Source organism: Canis aureus, chromosome 6, assembly GCF_053574225.1.
Source record: "Canis aureus isolate CA01 chromosome 6, VMU_Caureus_v.1.0, whole genome shotgun sequence".
NCBI classification, from domain to species: Eukaryota; Metazoa; Chordata; class Mammalia; order Carnivora; family Canidae; genus Canis; species Canis aureus.
The window spans coordinates 63,162,413-63,183,453 of record NC_135616.1 but is presented as its reverse complement, the minus strand read 5'-3'; the positions used below and the strand labels follow the sequence as shown (position 1 = coordinate 63,183,453).

Here is a 21,041-nt window from a genome sequence, read left to right as displayed (position 1 = left end):
TGGGGTCGGAAAACAAATGATCCTCCTCCTGACACAGCATCAGAAAGTCAATAGCAGCCTAACGCTAGGTCACAATGCCTATATCATTGCCCTCACTTCATCTCACCACATAGCATTTTATCATCTCACATCACCACAAGAAGAAGGATGGGTATAGTCTAAGAAGATATTTTAAGAAAGACCAGAGCCACATAAATCTCATTAAAGCATATTGTTGTAACTGTTCTATTTTATTAAGTTATTGTTATTAACCTTTTATTGTACTTAACTTATAAATTAAACTTTATTAGAGGTATGTATGCATAGGAAAACATGGTATATATACAGAACAATATGCTATCCGGTTTCAGGCACCTACTGAGGGGTCTTGGATATATCCTCAATGGATGAGGTGGGAGGGGAAGACTACCTGTAGCAGAATTTATCTTTTCTCTTATTCTTTCTCTGGCGTGAGAAGCACATACTTTACTATGACCTCGTAGTCCTAATCCCATGCACCCCTACACACATATGAGTTTTTAAAACAAGCTGATATTTTATAACTTTATATTCATATAAAAATGATCAAAAGTGATACATGCCAAAACGTCTTTGTTAGACTGACTCTTACATGGACTAGTGAATTCATCTATTCTATGGATATTTAATTCATAGGGTTTGTTATGATAGGATCAATAAAGAATTATTATTGTGGGACAGCTGACATGAAAATAATCTAATTACATTAAACCAGATATTATCATGGTATGCACTGAAACAAAATTATATATATTTATATATTTGTACATGCATGTGTGTGTATACACACATACACAGACATATATATATATATATATATAATTTAAAGCTTATTAATACAAGATACTTACTACTATTAATAATGTAGCTTGGAATCATTTTACCTTTTAATATTGCTGCTGAAATTCCAATGGTAGCACAAAACAGGGGGGAAAAAAGCAAAGGCATTAAAGAGTTATATGGAATAATAATTTGCCTGTTTTTGAGTGCCTAAATGCATATAAGTAGGAAAGAAGATCTAAGTGAGAAAAAGGACTCAGGGAAAAAAATAGTCAGGAACACAGGAGGATTTAAGATCAGAAATCCTTTCAATTCTGTTTCCATCTATACACCCTTACATTCATCCTACTCACTTCATTGCTCTTAAATAGTAGACATGTGAAAGAATCTCAAAGAAGAATAAAATGTTACAAGAAGACAACAAAACACTGATTTGGCTGGCACTAGATTATCGCTAAACTTTTTTTACTATTTTACTTGGAAGTTACACTGAATTGAATCTATTTCCTACCTAGCTGTCAAATAAACATCCCAAGGGATTCAACAGCCTTGCACAAATCCCAAGATTTCAGCCATGTACACCTGTAATGAGAGAAGTACAGTTCTCTCTCCAGGGGCTCCAGTGGATAAGAAGGACTGCTCCCAAATGTTGGATGGCAGTCTATGTCTGATGGTTCACTTTCCCTCACTTCTCCACTATCCCTGGGCTTTGTAAAACCAAGACAGAGTACTACTCTTACTAGTAAGAGTACTAATAAGACCTTGCATTTGTACGAAAATTTGTATTTCCAACAGCTTTTAAATTACTAACAAATATTTTGGCCTAGAGAAGATTATATATTGTCATGAATTAAGGCATGCTACCCTGGTCTTCAGGCAACACCCAGTTGTAACTCTTGTAACTTATAAATCCCTATGTGATAAACTTACACCTCAGTGGATAAAGCTGCTAGATTTTTACTGCCTTCACCAAGACAGTGGTCATTTGATTATTGGTGTCCTGCTACTATTATATTGTATACAATACCATTTGATATAATCTCTTTATTCTTTGTAAAAGAAATGTAAGATGTAGTATCAGTAGAATTGAATGGTGAATATTTGTGGATGTTTAAATGAACTCTCTTGATATATTAGCTGTATTTTTATCACTGGTCAGAACCATAGCAAAAGTGATAAATTACATATAAAAAATATAATTCTAAAACCATCCTAAGTCAGCAAAGCAAAATAAATGTTTTATAACCTTTATTTCCAAAAGAAAACTATATTTTGAAACCATCTTCTGTTTTACCAGTGAACCGAAAGTAACTTTTTGTAATCCATTTTTGTTATCAAAGGAGTAAAATGAATGCTGTATTAAAAAAACACACACAATTTTTTTTTTAATCCTACCTCTATCTTTTGCTTTGTCAGAAAGGAGTACTTCCACCTCCTCATATTCCCGGATGGCATCCAATATGATACTTCCTTCTTTACTGAATAAGAATAGCATGGGGATCTTGATGTCGTCTGTGTCTTTTCCATCACCTGCCATCTGGAACAGAGGGGCAGTATCACTGCTGCTCCCCTCATTGTCATCTAGCCAGAAAATGAATACAGCAAACATAAAAATATCTGTCCATTAAAAAGATTTATAGACCAATCTTTACTATTTTCCCCTGTTGGCAGCATTTATTTTATGCATCAAGAGTCATAAAAATGAACATACTTTTGGAGCTCACTAATTCCACTCCTAGAATTCTCATTTATCCTGAGGAAAGAACTCAAAAGAAGCAAATGATTTATGTCTAAAGTGGTTTACCAGACATTTATAATTGTGAACTGTGAACTATTATAAATTATAACTAACTGCTTGATGGAACATACAGAAAAACAGAATATTATTATTACATTAAAAAAGTAGAACAGAAAATTCTATTGACTATGAACTTCCATATGCTTATGAAAAAGCCTAGAAGTAGAAACATTCAAAGACTTGGATTATAGTAACAGGACTATGAATGAAATTTATTGTTGTTTAAGAATTCCTTTAATGGCATTTACCAAACTACTAATTGATAGTTACTGTTTACATACGGTTCACAAAGAAGGATGATGACTGTGGTTTTTCCTCTGCAAGTTGAGGTGACTACTACTTTTACTTTACACCGCTGAGGTAACTGCAGTAGGGAGGCTAAATACTATTTTCCTGGGTGGGCCAGTCATGCCCACCTCTAATTGCACGTGCCAGATGAAGCCCGCCTGTCCCTTCTCAGAGAGCTTATTCTGATGGGTCCTGTTAAGTGGAGAATACCACATAGGACCTGCCTCCTTAGTGATAACTGATTGGACAAAGCATGGTCACCTGACTCTCAGTCTCTCTGGAGGACCTGGAAGTGGCACACAGGGTTGTTTCAGTTAGCAGTGGATGGTGACCTAGTAAGGTGACAGACTCATTGGCTGAGGCTGCAAGTTTAGGGTGACCTTTTTGGAACTAATGAGCAGAGAGGGAGCAAGTTGGTGACAAGCTGGAGAATGAAGCAGAACTGCAAAGAGATGTCAAGAAGACAGTAGAAAAACCCAGAGATGAGAAAGATGTGAAAAACGCTATCATGGTTACTGATGATTTTTGCTCAGCTGAACTTCTTATTCTTGCATTCAATTAAAATAATCTGGTTCCATGTAGAAACAAACCTCCCTTCTTAAACCATCTTAAATCAATTATAGTCTCTTGCAGCCAAATGATTATTCTAAGATAATTTTTACTTTTAGTCCTTGGGATAAAACAACTAAGCCCTAATTTGCTCGTTTATATACAATGAAAACCAGCAAAACCAAACAAAATACTTGGTCAGAAACAAAAAACATAGAGAAAAGAAGTTATAATACAAGAAAATTTCCCTTTAAAAATGAAATTTCCTGAAAGTAAGGATCATTGCCGTTATTTGTTTATCCACAGAAGTCAGTAGAGGATCCTAACAGCTATTAAAGAAAACAAACTTGACTTGACAAACCTTGCAGAGTATAAAAAATCATGAGAATTAGAGGGAAAATCTAAACTATTCCACACGTATTCCAGCCTTTTTTAAAAAATATTTTATATTTTTAAAGTCTTCATAAAGAGGTATTCAAAATGGTTGTGTTGACAAGCTATTAAATTCTTCAAAAGAAATCTCAGTGTGGAAAATAACCAAGGATGGAGAGATGATTTAGGTTGGACATCAGCAGCCTTTTTCTGTAATTGGGCAAAGACTGAATATTTTAGGCTATGCAGTTCTCTACTCCATTATTGTTGCTCAAAAGTAGGCACAGAAAATATTACACAAATTGGAAGATGCCTGAGTGGCTCGGTGGTTGAGCGTCTGCCTCTGGCTCAGGGTGTGATCTCTGGGTCCTGAGTTCAAGTTCCACATTGGGCTCACCATGGAGAGCCTGCTTTTCCCTCTGCCTATGTCTCTTCCCCTCTCTCTGTGTCTCTCATGAATAAATAAATAAAATCTTAAAAAAAAAAAGGAAAATATTACACAAATTGGCATGACTGTGTCCCAATAAAACTTTTATTTACAAAAACAGGCAGTGATAAGGACTTGGCCTACAGGCTTATAGTTTGCCAATTGCTGATTTAAGTTATTAAGCAGAATTTCTCCTATATACTTAGCTAATGATCTATGCACTTAATAAATCAACACTAGTACCTAAATGGGATAACCAAAAGGAATAGTAAAATAATTACTTTCACTAAAATAAATCCTAATATTTTATTTTAAATATCTTAATTATTTTCACTGAAGACAATCCTATTTTAAACACCTTAATTTTTATTTACCTTGAATTCATAAAGGAAATCTATCCTAATAAGAAAAAAAAAATTCAAAAGAGATTTCCCCTGCGAGAGAAGCTATAAAAACTTAAGTTTTTAAGTTCATTATTAGGATGTGACCTCAGGTCTTCTAGTTCTTTCTGAATATAAACTATATACATAAAGCATAGAAAAATTTGGGGCACCTGGGTGGCTCAGTCAGTTAAACACCTGACTCTTGATTTCAAGCTCAGGTCATGATCTCAGGGTTGTAAGATCGAGTCCTGCATGGGGTTCCCCACTCAGTGGGGAATCTGCTTGAGATCTCTCTTTCTCTGCCCTCTCTCACCTCTGCTCTTTCTCTCTAAGAATAAATCTTAAAAAGGGAAAGAAAAATTTATATTTTCCCTGTCATGGCCTTCTTGTTATAAGTGATTTTCTATGAAAATAAAAAAGCAGAATATGCTAGTTGAAATACAGAGGTAAAATGATTTGAGTTTGTAATTTCACTGGAAAAAGACCTGAGGAAATAAGAATTTGCTTTCAACTAGGGTTTATACCTATGATATGTAAGCTATTATGCTAAGAAATTTTATATATACCTTCAAACCTTACAAACAACTAAAAGATATTACCATTTTAACTGTTCAAAAAATATTCTGAATAAACTGATAAACTAAAGCTGAGCCAAGATTACACCATGATTTTGTGGCAGAGCCAGGAACTGCACTCCAATGTATTTGACTCCAAAGCCTGCATCTTTGTGGAGGAATGGGTAGTTTTATTTTTATTTTTCTAAAGATTTTGTCTAGGGCAGCCCTGGTGGCTCAGCGGTTTAGCGTCGCCTTCAGTCCAGGGCATGATCCTGGAGACCCAGGATGGAGTCCTGCGTCCGGCTCCCTGCATGGAGCTTGCTCCTTCCTCTGCCTGTTTCTTCTTGCCCTTAAGGGGCTTTGGATCTCAAAGCACATTTTCTTATCCATGATGTTGGGTGCTTTGGGGTGCCCACCTTCACACTGTCCCTAAGTACTTGTACTAGCATTAATATACAAAAAGCCAAATCTAGACTTTAAAAAAACATATACAATACACAGAAATTAAGAGCGTCACTGGATTACCCATCCATTACGCTGTCTAGTGAAGTAAAAATAATATGAACTCTGATAAAATTTTGAAAAATACAAGGAAAAATCCTAAAAATGATCTCCTAGTCAACACAATGTCACAGAGGAGTACTCACCAATAACAATGCCACCAATGGCACCAGCATTCTGAATGTTGCGTGCCTTTTCTGCAAACATGCACTGTCCTCTTTGTATCAAAGCGATTTTTCCCATCACTGCCTCGGGGTTAGTAAGCTCTGAACAACCATTGTATGGTTTACTGCTTGCAACAAATCCTCTTGTCTGTCAGAAATAAAAGTAACTTAAATATCCTTTTATCTTCTCAAATCACTATCTAGTCAATAAAATTCACTATCTAGAGCTTTAAATAGACCTTATTTCTTTTCTAATGATAACATATTCAATATTTATTTAGAATAAGATTTTGTTTTCAACATTTTGCATATCATAGCACCAAACCAACATTTTACTGTGCTCTGCAGTTTATGCATTTTTACATAAATTACTAAATCTGATCTTTAAGACAACTCTAAGAAAAATAATACATATAATATCACCATTTAACAAATGGGGAAACTGAGACTAGGGTTTGCTCAAAGACACAATGTTAGTAAGTGGTAAAGTTGGAATCCGTAGGCAGATTCACTACATAACCATACCTACACTTAAAATAGCTGGGAACCACTTTTAAACCATCACTTGTAGCCAGAAAGATTTTTGAAAGAGGGAAAAAATGGATTTAGTCTATACAAATCCACAAGTTGTTCTTATTCCCAGAAAAATTAAATCCACCAGAAAACTGATTTTAAAGATACTAATGTAAAGATACTAATATCCCCCTCTCTCCTAGATGCAAACTCCATGAAGGTATGGACCTGCACTCTGTAAACATGACAGACAGCAAACATCTAAAATAGTGCCTGGAATATAGCTGGGACTCAAAAAAGAGTTGCTGAATGGATGAATCAATCTATAAACCTTTATAGCTTTAAAATACACACACAAAAAAGGTGTCATTTAGGGATAATGGAGTTCAAAGAGCATTGGCTTTAGATTATCAGGCTACTTGGGTCTAGTCCCAACTCTGCAACCAATCAAATGAACTTATGAACTTATGAACAAATGAACTTATGAACCTAGCAATGTAGGTCTTTGTTTCCTACTTTAAAACTAAGGAGGGATCCCTGGGTGGCGCAGCGGTTTGGCGCCTGCCTTTGGCCCAGGGCGCGATCCTGGAGACCCGGGATCGAATCCCACATCGGGCTCCCGGTGCATGGAGCCTGCTTCTCCCTTTGCCTATGTCTCTGCCTCTCTCTCTCTCTCTCTCTCTCTCTCTCTCTGTGACTATTATAAATAAATAAAAGTTAAAAAACAAACAAACAAATAAAAAAAAACTAAGGAGCTGGGCCAGCTTAGTGGGTCTTCCAAGTTGGCTCAGTGGTACTATAGGGTCATGCTCTCCAAAGCCACTTGAGCTAGAACACCTTCGCTTTTACCTGTTTGTACTACGTTAAAGCTCCAAGTTAGATGTCTGTTCAGTGAAAGGTTCTACTAGTTGTTAAAAAGTAAAAAAAAAAAAACAAAAAAACAAAAAAACATTTTTAGATAAATTAAAGATATCAAAGAGAATAGGTCAAGATTTGGGCAGTATCTGAGCAATATTTTAAATGAAATTCTATAAGCATGTTATATACGTAAAACATGACTCAAAATTTGCAAGATATACTTTTAACTTTAATTGGGAGAGTAAATATTTGAGCTTTGAATTAAATATTAATTAAAACTACTAAATTAGACTAAGCAATTAGACAATACTTACATACTTTACATTCATTTTCAACAAGCATATTATAAGTATACACACCTCTTTATGTTTAGACAGATCCAGCCCAAACTGAGCTGGTCCAGCAGTCAATACTACCCTGCCAAAAAATGGGTGGGATACAATTTGAACAGCTCGTGGAGGCAGCTGCTGTTCTTTTTGTTGCTGACTTGACAATTCGATCATCTCCTGCATGAACCTCAAACCATCCTCAGCATCAATTGAACTAGCAGCCTAGGAAGAAAACAGATTAATTTTACCCTTTTGAAATGAAAACATTCAACTTTTTGATGTCTTAAATACTAATGTGCTATAATCTACTCTAGTATTTCCCCTTTTAGTTTCGGTCCCTATCAAATATTTATGGCCTGATTTGTCCTAAAAATATTACTTCTGGAAATATTTTCCAAAAGTAGCATTTGTAATTTTTCAACATCTCTTTCACTGTTCTACAAACTACTTCTGATATGAATTGAGAATTGGACTTCCACCAAATGCTGAAATGCTTACTTTGCTTGATTTTTCCACTGCTTCCCTTTTTAAGAAATAAACCTCATACTGACTTTGGAATTATGAACCAATAACCACACTAAATTCAAAATATATGTATCATGCATCTATTAAGATCCCAGCACTTGACTAGGAACTGGGGAGTCTTTCACTTTAAGAAGTTTATATCTAGAGTATACAACCATATAAATTAACCTCTGATAAAATTCTCAAATGGGAAAGTAGATTAGCAGCACAGACAAGGGAATGATTGAGTCTGCCAGTGTGGATCTGGGAAATATTTAGAAGGATATTTGAATTGAGTCTTGAGAGAGGAAAAGCTGAAGGCCTGACTATAGTGGAAAGAAGGTGGAATCTGACACCTAACAGGAAAAGTCCTTTGGACTTGACGGGGGTGAAATGATAACAGAGAACAGAAAGGAGTCAGGAGACAGAGAAAAGTTCAAGCCTATCTGGATATGTCTAGTTTTGGTGACTTAAGAGAATAACGTTAGGTCTATTGAAATAGCACACAAAATGGAAGAGAGTTGGACTGAGGTGGGGGCAGGAAGGGATAACTCATTCAGGTTTGGGCAGACTGAGACAGAGATGCAGACATGTATGACTGGCCGATTAAAGCTGAATTTAAGTGTAAAGTTAGAAATCAGGGTTACCTATGTATAGCTAAGAAATCATGTGTACAAAGATAGCAGCTGAACTTGTAAAAATAGATGTGACTGCTAAAGAAGAATACAGAGAAAAAAGGGTATGATCCAGATTCTTTGGTAGTGCCTATGTTGAGTGGTTGTGCCAAAAAAGGAAAGCTCCAAAGGAATCCACAAAGCAATGAACAGAAAGTAGGAAAGATGTATGTTGCTGGTACGCCCTGGAAGTCAAGAAAGGGGTATGTTCTAAAAAAAAGGGTCAGTCAACAGTTACAAAATATTCAACCAAATAAAGAGTAGGAGGCCACTGGTGGTAGGTGGTAGTTATGTCACTGGTGGCATAAGTGAAAGTAATGTAACTAGAGATGCCACTCCCACTGCTGAGAAGTGACAGTAAGTGAAACAACATAAGGAGGTAGGCAGGATACTCTTTTTTTTTTTTTTTTTAATTTTTTTTAAATTTTTATTTATTTATGATAGTCACAGAGAGAGAGAGAGAGAGAGAGAGAGGCAGAGACACAGGCAGAGGGAGAAGCAGGCTCCATGCACCGGGAGCCTGACGTGGGATTCGATCCCGGGTCTCCAGGATCGTGCCCTGGGCCAGAGGCAGGCGCTAAACCACTGCGCCACCCAGGGATCCCGGCAGGATACTCTTTAAGGAAGGATGGAAGTGACAACAGAGATGAGAAAGAAATCTGAGGGGAAACTAAGGTTGCAAGAAGGCTGAATTTGAGATTAACAGATATAGGGGACCGTTGCAGGTTGAAATTATTTAGCAAACTGTGTTTTCTCAGAATCAATGTACTAATAAGGTGAATAAGGTGAAAAATTAAAGGCCTCATGTTATGAAAGCTTTTAAAGCAAAAAACAATAGAATTTTCCCAAAAAGGCACGTTATCTTTCCTAGGCATAGACAAATACATGCAAATTTTGATTTCCATAATGAATAAAATATGTAGATTCAGTAGCTTTTTGGAAGCTAGAATACTATAAACTACAGAGATATTAAAACTAATTATTAGCTTTTAAGATTATGCTCTAAGTAAAATAGTGGAAAGACAAGGGGTTGAGAAACAGAAAAATCTGGATTTGAGCCCTACATTTGATTCTATAGATTTAAGCAAATTACCCAACCTGTTTGTGATTTGATTTGTACTATGAAGGGGTTGAATTACAGGGCTTTCCAAGATAGTTCCAAGTCCTAAAATTCGAATTTAAATCACAGATTAAGTTTTTAGAAAGCCAAATGTCATTATCTCATTAAAGTTGGTAAGACCAAAAAGGGCAAGATGGTATCTAATTAGTACAGCAATGGCTTACTTGGATTGCATGTTGAACCAACTGGACTCTCCCATCTTTGAGGTGAATCAAACTCACCCCCATCTTCTTCAAGATTTCTAAATGTTCAGGGTTAGTGGCCATGAAATCTCTGGCTCTCAGAGGGGGTTTAGCTCCACTCCTGAAACTCTCCTCTCTGCTAAAAGTAATTATAGGCAAGGCTTAAAAAACTACAAATCAGAACTGGGGAAAAACCTAAGGCAAATAAAAATAATTTTAGATATTTGCAAAATGCTATTTTTAGAACTAGTGAAACTGGAAAAGCTAGAAACAGTTATTTTCCCAAATATAACTTAGGTCATTAAGTAGTATAGCTCTCAAATATATTTTACAGTTATCAACGCATGTATGCTACCTACAAGAGTATACTAGCCATTGGCCTTATAACTATCTAAAGGTAGAAAATAGGTTGACTTGGGGATTTGTTATTATTGATTTCTTCCTTGACAAACAGGGTTTTCTCCCAATATTTTAAAAGCAAACCAATAGTTCTATCCATGAGTAATAAAACTCACTTAAAATTTTTTTTTAAATTTTTTTATTGATGGCCTTTCTAATGTAACTATTTGGGAATGAACTCATTAAGCCAAAAATTTTATTTAAAAACCAAGAATAAGCACGTCATCAAAAAATATTAAATAAAACAAAAAAGACTGTATTTTCATTAGATAGAAACTATAGATTAAAGGAAAAATACTTTCTACGTATATAAGACATGTGGAAGCATCTGACAAAACTATTCTGTAAAAATGAACTACAGAAGTTAAAAACTATTATATGCCACCCTTTGACTAATACTTAGTTCAATAAACAAAATAATCACCATAATAAATTTCCATAATAAAACAGACATTATTGTAGAATAAACTTTGCTATCTAACTTTACCGATGAATAATTTTTAATTAGTGATAACTATATACTTCAACATATTTTTGGCCTAAGTCAATATCTTTTTAGTTGTTATATGTTCCTTACATTCTATCATTTACTGACAATTAACTTTGATATGAACAAATATAAAAATAATACATCTTACACTCTGATGATGCCTCTAGGACAGCTCTTATCCACCACATTTTTCAAGGGTTCACGAATGCTCTGAGCATATAATGGGTCATTAGGGAAGAGAATCTGAGTGTTTGGACAAGTCCAATCAAAATTACTGTCATCCAGTTCTGTATATTCTGAAGTCTACAATATAAAAGAATGCTACATAAATAAAAATAATTATTTTACTTAACATTATAGCTTGTTCAAATGAAACACTAAATGAAATCTAAGCATATACCAGATAAACAATATAAGAAAACAAAACAAGAATACAGTTAGTAGTAAGAGTATACAGGATAAAACAATAAAAGAAAACAAAGAAAATATCAAGTATACTTTTCCTCTTACCATACATATATTTATTGAATTCTTTTTTTAAAATCCTTTTTTTTTAATTTTTAAAGATTTTATTTATTTATTCATGAGAGACACAGCGAGAGAGAGGCAGAGACACAGGCAGAGACAGAAGCAGGTTCCATGCAGGAAGTCCGATGTGGGACTTGATCCTGGGACTCCAGGATCACCCCCTGGGCCGAGGGCAGGTGCTCAACCACTGAACCACCCAGGCATCCCTATTTATTGAATTCTATTCATGGATTACTTTCACTTGGAAAAAGAAACACAAGAGAATCAGACATTTAATTAAAAAACATAACCTACTGTATTCTTCTTAGAGATGCTTTGATTTGTAGTAGAGAGCCAAAGAGGTAACAGATGAGCTTCTGTTGTAAAGATGTAATCTTCTATGTCAAAAATAATGTCTTCTTTATCCGCAAATAATAGGTAAAGATATTTAAACATCTCAGCCAAGAAGAAAGAATCCATTCTAAAATATAAAGTCACAATAAATCTAAGAACATAAAAATATTCAAATGCCAACACTCTGAAAGACAGAGAGTCAAGGTCAATAAACACATTTATACCATTTTAGATGTCCAAAGTGCTATAGAATTTATCTATACCCCAGTGGTAATAGTCTTGACTCCAAGAATATTCCAAGGAAATGAAAAAGACCAGAGGCGCTGCCTACCACACAGGTACACTAAATCTTGTTAATAGTACAGACAAGATTTTCCAGTTGGCCTTCCAATGAAGGAGAGTTTTCCATTTCTTCTATTAGAGAACCAACAGTAGGGCAGTAATACAGATCAACTTTACTACTGAGAGCCATACAAGAATTCAATTAGTATTAATTAAAACTGGATAAGTAATACAATTTTGATGGAGTTCATTATGTAGCCATTTAAGTGACAAATAAGAAGGCTTCAAAGGTAAAGGAAATCATAAAAAATTACATGAAAAAAGTACAACACAAAAATCACAGGGACTATGATAACTTTGCAAATATTTAAACACCAGTCAAGAAGGGAATACAGAAGTAAGAGGGATAGAAATATACACAATTTTACAAATTATTTAATGTTATAATGTTTTAATAAACATTTTAAAGAAAAGCTTTAATAAAATTAAAAGTGGCAGAAAGAGCAGAGCTGTTAAATGGAGTTACAGTAACATGAAATTTAATTATATTTACTACCTCCCAAAATATCCTAGGTTTTGGCCATAATAACTTGTAATTTACTGGACAGATTGCATAGTTTCACACCTCCAGCCAAGCACAAGTCCTGGCACACAGTAGGCACTCAATAAACATTTACTAAATCAAAAGCAAGTTTTAACAGTATTACTAAAGAATGAACTAGAGAGGCAATGGCACATAGAGGTAAAGAACACAGGCTTTGGAAATAGAAAAGACTTTCTAATGACTAGCTGTGTAATCATGAGGTTATTATATAAGGACTATGAGCTTCAGTTTATTTTGCTGGAAAGGACATAATACAAGCCTAACCCCGGGTTAAAGACTAAATGAGATATTGTAAAGTCCACTATTTAGCATAGCACCTGGCATATTGTATAAGCTCAAAAACAGAGCTATCATTCTTTCTCCTACACATCAATGATATTGTGTTTTGGAACAAAGACTCATCTGTAATGTTTCAAAACTTTTTTGAACATTTTATATGTTAATTTTTTCAGAACAGATAAAACACCTCCAGTCAACTTGCAATATACTTATTATAATTTAATTTTTTCTGAGGAATAGTTATTGTCATGAGCAAATGCTAGCTTGAAAACTGAAAAATGGGGCACTTGGGTGACTCAGCATTTAAGCATCTGCATTTGGCTCAGGTCCTGATCCTGGGGTCCTGGGATCAAGTCCTGCATCCGGACCCCTGCAGGCAGCCTATTTTTCCCTCTGCCTATGTTTCTGCCTCTCTCTGTCTCTCATGAATAAATAAATAAAATCTTAAAAAAAAGAAAACTGTAGACTGATGAGCAGGGTGTTGATTTTTGCTGAATTCTAGAACTGATTATGAAACATGATTTGTAAACACTTTGAACAGAGAAATGATACACCACAATATGAATTGGGTAAAGCTAGCAAACTGGGTATCATATCATATAACCTAATTTGTATTAAAAAATCATAAACATACACAAATGCAAACACATATGTAACAAAACAATCTGGAAGACTATTTATCAACTGCCAACAGTGGTCATCTTAGGGTGGGCAAGTAGGGGAAATGTCTTAGGGAAGATTTTCATATTCTTTTTGCCATTTAAATTATTTCAGTTATTAAGGAACATATAGTTATTTCCATTTTGAAAATTGTGTGTGCATGCGTGTATGTATGCTAGTGGGACAGGTGACAGCACTAGTAGATCTGTTGGGGAATAAGCCACTGGATGCAAAGGGCTTGTAACTCGAAAGCTCTCAAGTGTCACACCATAAGGTACACAGTCATGGTCCTAACCAGAATTCTTCCCAATAGTTTAGATGAATTTTTTTAACCATGCCTATCCAAACTGTAGATCACTGAAAATAGGTAATTTAGGTGACTGAGATGAGAATCAAACTCTTTTCGGTCTAGAAACACACATGCACACACACAAACCCAACAAAATCAAATTTTGCTGAGGTAAGTATAAAGCTCTAAAGCTCTAAGCTTACACTAAATCACTTGCTCAAAAGCAGGGTGGAGAATACCCATGTGTCAGCAGGCCACAATTAAGTTAACTGAAGACAACTGGCCATAGCTTCACTGTGAGTCAAATACAATAAAGCTGCTAAAAAATCTAAAGCACATCTAGTAACGTGGAATGATGAAGATTAGTAGTTCTCAACCTTTTGTTGGGCCAAATGCAGAAGAGATACAATGCTGCCACGAGAACAGTGAGTTGATGAAGCAATGATCCTCAACTGGATAGAGGGTGTAAACCCATTATCTGCTTAGAAAATTAGCAACCTCAGAGCTGTTCTTGAACAGTGATGTTTTGCCAGGCACATCTTGAGTATGGTTAATCCTGGATATGATATTTTAAGAGATACTCTATATATTGGAATATAATCAGATTGGGGCAAATGCAGTGGTAAACAGTCTAGAAACAATGTCATATAAGGACTATTTGGTAGGGAAAAAGAATGCTAAATTTAAAAACTGGAATTCTCTGAACAGTAAATCATACCATCCTCTATAATTCCTCAACCTGTTACTCTTTTTTCTACTATAATACAAATCACAAGATTACAACAATTATTTCTTTACACACCTATCTTCTTCACTATCTACAAGTCATGGGAAGGTAAGAACTGGTTCTAATTTCTCTATCTCCACACCTAAGGGCAGTGCCTAGCATACAGTAGGAGCTTAAATATTGTTCCTTGCATGAGTTGTCAGAATAGCACTGTATTCACAAGCTAATCTGCCTTGATGAGAATTCTGACTTAATCTTATTAATTGTGTGACCTTAGGTAGGTTCCCCAACCTCTCTGTGCCTCGGCCTCTTCATCTATGCAACGAAGATTATAGAAGTTGCATTTCAGAGGGTTATTGTCAGGATCGAGTGAATTAAACAAAGCAAGTACTTAATCAGAAGAGTGCCCAGAACACAGGAAGCAGTCCATAAATGTTAAAAATAAATACACAGCCTATCTGCTTTCATTTCTTGCTGGTATCTGCATGCCTACTTCCAAAAACCCATCCATTTCTTATCAGCTATGATCAGAGAAGTAGGTCTCAAGCCTCATTAATTATTATCTAAATACTCTGATCGAAGGACTATGGGACAACTTTGAGTAATGATGAAAGATGTGACTCACCTGCCTTTAGTCCCTCTGCCTGAAATTTCTACCACTGTTTTTCTCTTCCTTTCCCATCCTTCAAGATACAGAAGCCTCCATAAACCTCCCAGGGACTGTCATATCCCAATGTATTTCATGTCCCTTTAATATGGTCTGTTTATCTGCCTATTCTCAATGATTCAAAGATGGAAAAGACATGTCTTCATATCTTTAATTGTCAAAAACTAGTATAACTCTGGCACAGAAGACACCTTCATAAATACCTGTGGAATGAACATTTGGTAACCAAATAAGCAAACGTTAGTGCTCGTTAGAGATGTGTCGCTATGTTCTGGATGGTTAAAATAACCAGAAAAGTAATCCTGGGATAACTGTAATGTTAGTGAATATCATAGTAACCAGAGTAAGCTTTTTACAGCTTGAATATTTCATACCATCCACATCTATCCAGTATTCAATGAAACAGAAATTGCCAATGGTCTTCACCAGCGCTCCAAATCAGCAACAGAGTTAAGAATACACACATTAACCAAGAGATGTTTGAGGAATTCTTGACTCAATACAAATCACAATCCAGATCATCCATCATCTTGATAACAGTTTTTATATTATGTACAACGCTAGAAATAAACACAGAACCCCGCCCCCCATTCCTAATACTCTTAATTACCAAGGTTCTGATAATGAACACTTACTCATCTACTTAGAATCATTGGAGCAGCTACTATATGCCAGGTACTATGATAAAAATACAAACTTTTTAAATGAGCCTATTGAAGAGAGTTTAATAAACACAAGGAACTAAGCTTTGCACCTTCAAAAACCCTTTGTAAAAGCATTAAGCTTATCTGAATTCTAACTAAGAGTTATGTTCTGTGTTGTTTCAGAGTTACCCTGAGGAAAGGGGATGTTAGGAATTGTTTTACCTGTCCTCATGACTTCCAGTACGAACATCCTTCATGGCAGCAAATCCGCAAGGCACTCTAGCATATTTATTTAAATTTTCAATAAGTGTTTTCCCTACTTCAAGGTAGTAAGGATCTCCTGTAGCCTATTAAAAAGGAGAATATATGTATACATATATATAGCTTATATATTACCATATACCCACTCATTTATCAGATATTTATTGAGTACCTACTAGGTGCTTTGGCATTGTATCAGGCACTGGAGCACATGTTACACAGAACTTAGCTCTGAAAATAAGCCATGGATCTGCTTTATGGAATTTCTTAAACACACAACTGGAAAGCTGTCCAACTATATATCTTGGCTCTTAAATAACATTTTCAATGCCCAGAAAGGTAAGAGACATGCTTTAGAAAGCAGCTCTAGAATATAACATTTCTCCTATTAGAAATGTTCACGTAAATATTTTGAAAAGACACAAAACTTAGATGTCAATTCTTCTTTCAATAGTTATGGACTAGATGAATGAAAACCATAACATATCCAACCATTATAACATTAAACAAGGACTCTGAAAACCCAATTACTATTATAAGGTAGTGAGATATCCAACAGAAAATGGGGACTAAACAGCAAAAAGAGAGGTAAAATAGCTTACTTTATATAAGAAGTAGGTACTTTCTGCAAATTCTGGTCTTAAAGGATGTTGAGCCCAATGTACCCTGAAATCTGTAGTAAATGCCTGGACAAAACAACATATAAATAGGTATAGAAATGTGATTTTAAAAATAAACAAGTGGTTCTAGAATATATAGTAGTACATAAGTTAGACCATAAACAAGTTATAAATTAAAATATTGATAACTTTCATCTATAAAATGAAAGTTTTCATTTCTTAAGATCATAATTCATTTTTGCTAAGGTGCTATTTTTACCAACTAAGTGTAATTATTTCTGTAAGTGATCATTTTAGCTATTAGGAAGCTTAAACTATGAAACTCCGTAATGCCACCACATGGATCTTTGGGTTTTCTTCTTTTTCCTTATCTCTATTTTTTCTCTTAATTATTAAGTCATTCTCTATATTTCTATTTTAGCATTTTAGCATATGTTTTCTTTTATAACAACCTCAAATCCTCTGCGAGTGAGACAAGGCATTATTTAAAAATAAAACTAGTCTCGGGCAGCCCCGGTGGCGCAGCGGTTTAGCGCCGCCTGCAGCCTAGGGCATGATCCTGGTAGACCCTGGATCGAGTCCCACGTCAGGCTCCCTGCATGGAGCCTGCTTCTCCCTCTGCCTGTGTCTCTGCCTCTCTCTCTCTCTCTCTCTGTGTGTGTGTGTCTATGAATAAATAAATTATCTTTAAAAAAAAAGAAAAAAAAAGAAAACTAGTCTCATTTGAAATTATTCACTAACAGAGCCAACTGGTTTAAAAAAAAAAAGATTAAAAATAAAACCAAAACCTTTATGGGAACCAAATAAAAATTCATCTGTGGTAAGATGTATTTAGTTGAACTTTGGTTTATTGAGTGAATACGAATTTTCTAAATGCACAGTCCTATTTGCCTAAAGTCTAATAAAACCATACTTTCTAGGGATCCCTGGGTGGCGCAGCGGTTTGGCGCCTGCCTTTGGCCCAGGGCGCGATCCTGGAGACCCGGGATCGAATCCCACGTCGGGCTCCCGGTGCATGGAGCCTGCTTCTCCCTCTGCCTTTGTCTCTGCCTCTCTCTCTCTCTCTGTGACTATCATAAATAAATAAAAATTCAAAAAAAAAAAAAACCATACTTTCTAAAATAGATACTTTGGGAAGCAATATAAGTTGGTGGAATGCTTAGATATCTCACAGAGTGTAATAAATAAACAGGGACAGAATAAGGCTATACATGAATTTGGAAATTTTTAATGGTACATTTCTGGAAAGCCAAAGTGTGTCCTGTTAAGATCTTACCATATCAAGCTAGCAAGAATATTTATTACTAATATATAAAAACTAGGCAGTCTATGTGACCAGGAAGAGTATACATTCAGTGTATATCATTTTCATAAAATAAGCTTTAGAAAATAAAGAGTAAAAAATCTCTCTAGCTGGTGGATATATGTAAAAGTTAGAATGAGACAATATGTAGGTAATGGCATAGATTAGAAAAGGCTGAGAAATACTAATTTGGGTTGTTGGGGTTTTTTTTTTACATAAAAGGTCAGCATTACTTTAGATTTCTCTTAATATATGAGAAAAAGGAAAACGTATATAGTACTGTATAAACCAAAAATAAATTAATTAGATAACATTTGCTATCTTTAAATTAGCAATTTATACTATACATAAATTAGAATTCCAATGATGATTTGCTTACCTCTGGTAGGAAGTTATGTTTTTTAATCACCTGATATAACATTTCATGAGTTTCAATAGCAGGTCTAATATCCCCCTTTAAGACCTAGAAGTCAACAATAAGAACAAAATTACCTAATAAAAATAGGAGTTGATTTTATCTAGAGTCATCATATAAACAGAAAAATATACATTAATAAATTTTAAAACGTGACTCCATTTTGGTAATTCAATTGTAGAGACCACATATGCACTTAATTGTTCTACATTAATATTAAGAAAGCATAGGTTTTGGGGGGGTTTCTTTTGGTTTTTTACCTGCAAACCTGGAAAAAAGGCGAGCAATGCATCCATCCAAGTCCGAGCATTCAGCATTGGCTTGTGGATATGCACATCAAGCAGAAGAGGTGGCTGGCTAATGTACCTCATTATGGCATCATAGTGCTAGAAGATCACAATATGTGTTCATGAAAGTAGATGAAAAAGATGTATTATTCTAAAAACACTACTTAAATTGCATTGTGAAGAAAGTAAAACTGAATTTATATGTAAATAAATTGACTAATTATTGTGTAAATATTTAAATCATTCTTTATGGAAATTTTTCTAAAATATATTATATGTACTTCCCTGCATTAATTCTGACGTGGAATATTAAAGATTATAGTTAATATAGAATCTTCTGAGGGGACCAGACCTGAACATCACTGTCTTGTGGGACTGGTCCATGGTTAGTAAGACCCTGTGGCCAAAGGATGCTCTTATGTCCTCTCGAAATATAGTTACAGGCTTCTATATTACAGAATTAGTTGTGTTTTCTCCTGTGTGTAGAAGTTTAGTCCCTTCTCAGATAATGTAATACTCTGGTGCTCACCCCTACTTAAATTAATGCATCTACTCATTATTACCACTCTTATAGTTTGCTACATCTGTCTTCTATGTTCTTCAAACTCTTTTTTCTCTTCTTTTTTCTTCTTCTAGATATTTCTCAGGTTTGACAACAACAGGTCGAGTTGTTAGTCAACCTACGATAATGAGCCAACAAAAATAATCTGTCCTTGTTCACCTCAAGTAAAAAAAAAAATCTTGTTATAATCTAATCACCAATATGTGATCATGTTTTTTAATGTATTCAATTAGTAACTTATTAGGTCTCTTATTGTTTTTTCCTAACTCATCTATTATTTAATAACTATTCTTGAGTACCTGCTAGATGCTAAGGCACTGTTCTAACACTTCATATGCACTAGTTTATTTAATCCTTCCCATAACTCTATGAATAATACTAGTATTCCTATTTTCTGGATAAAGAACAGAGCCAAATAGTGTAAAGTTACCTGCCCAACTTGATGGGATGAGCACTGGGTGTTATACTACATGTTGGCAAACTGAACTCCAATTTTTAAAAAAATGTAAAAAATAAAATAAAATTAAATAAAAAACTAAAAAAAATAAAAATAATAAATAAAATATTGAAAAAAAAAAGTTACCTGCCCAAAGTGACAAAAGCAGTGGAACCAAGATTTAAACCCAGGCAGGACATTAGCCACTATACTACACTATGTCACAGTAATGTGGGTGAACTGATGGGTACACAAAGAAATTGTAAATGATTTCAAAAAGAATACAGGGATAAAGCTGATGAATTTGCTGTACTGATTTCAATTTGCTTCAGTTACGAAGGCAATCCAATCAGGTTCAATAATATTCCTTCCCCTTCTCCTATGCCTGTGGTTCTGACCCAGACTTAGGACTCACAGACCTGCTTTTGAAATGAATACTCACTAGTTTCGCTCAATCTCCGGCCCTGCATGTGTGTGCAGGTGTGATCAAGGACTAGGCCAAACTTTCAAGATTTCAAAAAGAATTGGAATCCAAAGGAGAAAGATAACTAGTAATTTATTCCAATAAATCCTCTTCCTCGTATAAAAGAAGATTAAGTAAACTCTGATCTACCTATTTTATGACTTATTGGCAGAACTTAAAAACTTCTGTTAAGAGATGAAAAAAAAAAAAAAGAGATGAAAATAAAACTACTCTGTAAACTAATTTTTGGAATGTATGTAACTTTGTCCTGTCCCTGTCCAACATCATCAGGAATACAGACAAAAAATTAATTCACAATTTTAAAAGATTATTTCTTAGATTACCACTCAGGTAATTAAGTTTCTATAAAAATCTGGCACTCAAATAAAATTGGCTTTAAAATTAATATAAAATTGGGTCAACTTACTGTATTAAATCTTTCCAGGAAACTGTCATCTCCAAGCAAGACATAAGCTTTCAACAGATATTCATAATATGAATCAATCCCTGCTCCAACTCCACTATCTACGGAAAAAATACATATAAATGTGATTCTTTATTAAACAAGTCTTAAAAATTCTTGACAGAGTACAAGTGAGGGTATTAGTACACTGAGAATGAAACATTAGTTTAAACATGAAACTTTAAAAATTCAACATTTATAGAAATATTAATCCTACTATGCAAATAGTAACAGTTCCTTGCTGATAATGTTTGTATTTCCAAAAAAAGAATCTTACTTTGCAAAATATGTCTTACTTTTTTAAAAGCAGGA

At 34.7% G+C, this 21,041-nt stretch overlaps 1 protein-coding gene across 7 annotated transcripts in view; it reads right to left on the bottom strand.

The window, feature by feature from the left end:
• EDEM3 (ER degradation enhancing alpha-mannosidase like protein 3) overlaps positions 1-21,041 on the bottom strand; it is a 72,372-nt gene that overhangs the window by 8,987 nt on the left and 42,344 nt on the right. Inside the window, exons 9-20 of one of the 7 annotated variants that reach the window (XM_077901952.1) lie at positions 20,694-20,791; positions 18,779-18,904; positions 18,483-18,566; positions 16,783-16,866; positions 16,142-16,266; positions 11,729-11,894; positions 11,055-11,209; positions 10,057-10,156; positions 7,568-7,759; positions 5,820-5,985; positions 2,194-2,379; positions 870-917 (exon numbers count right to left, since the gene is read on the bottom strand). In XM_077901952.1, the coding sequence (XP_077758078.1) occupies positions 870-917; positions 2,194-2,379; positions 5,820-5,985; positions 7,568-7,759; positions 10,057-10,156; positions 11,055-11,209; positions 11,729-11,894; positions 16,142-16,266; positions 16,783-16,866; positions 18,483-18,566; positions 18,779-18,904; positions 20,694-20,791 (1,530 nt within the window). Of the gene's footprint in view, positions 1-869; positions 918-2,193; positions 2,380-5,819; positions 5,986-7,567; positions 7,760-9,999; positions 10,157-11,054; positions 11,210-11,728; positions 11,895-16,141; positions 16,267-16,782; positions 16,867-18,482; positions 18,567-18,778; positions 18,905-20,693; positions 20,792-21,041 lie in introns of all 7 variants that reach the window. The other 6 variants (XM_077901953.1, XM_077901948.1, XM_077901949.1 and 3 more) reach the window with 6 other exon arrangements.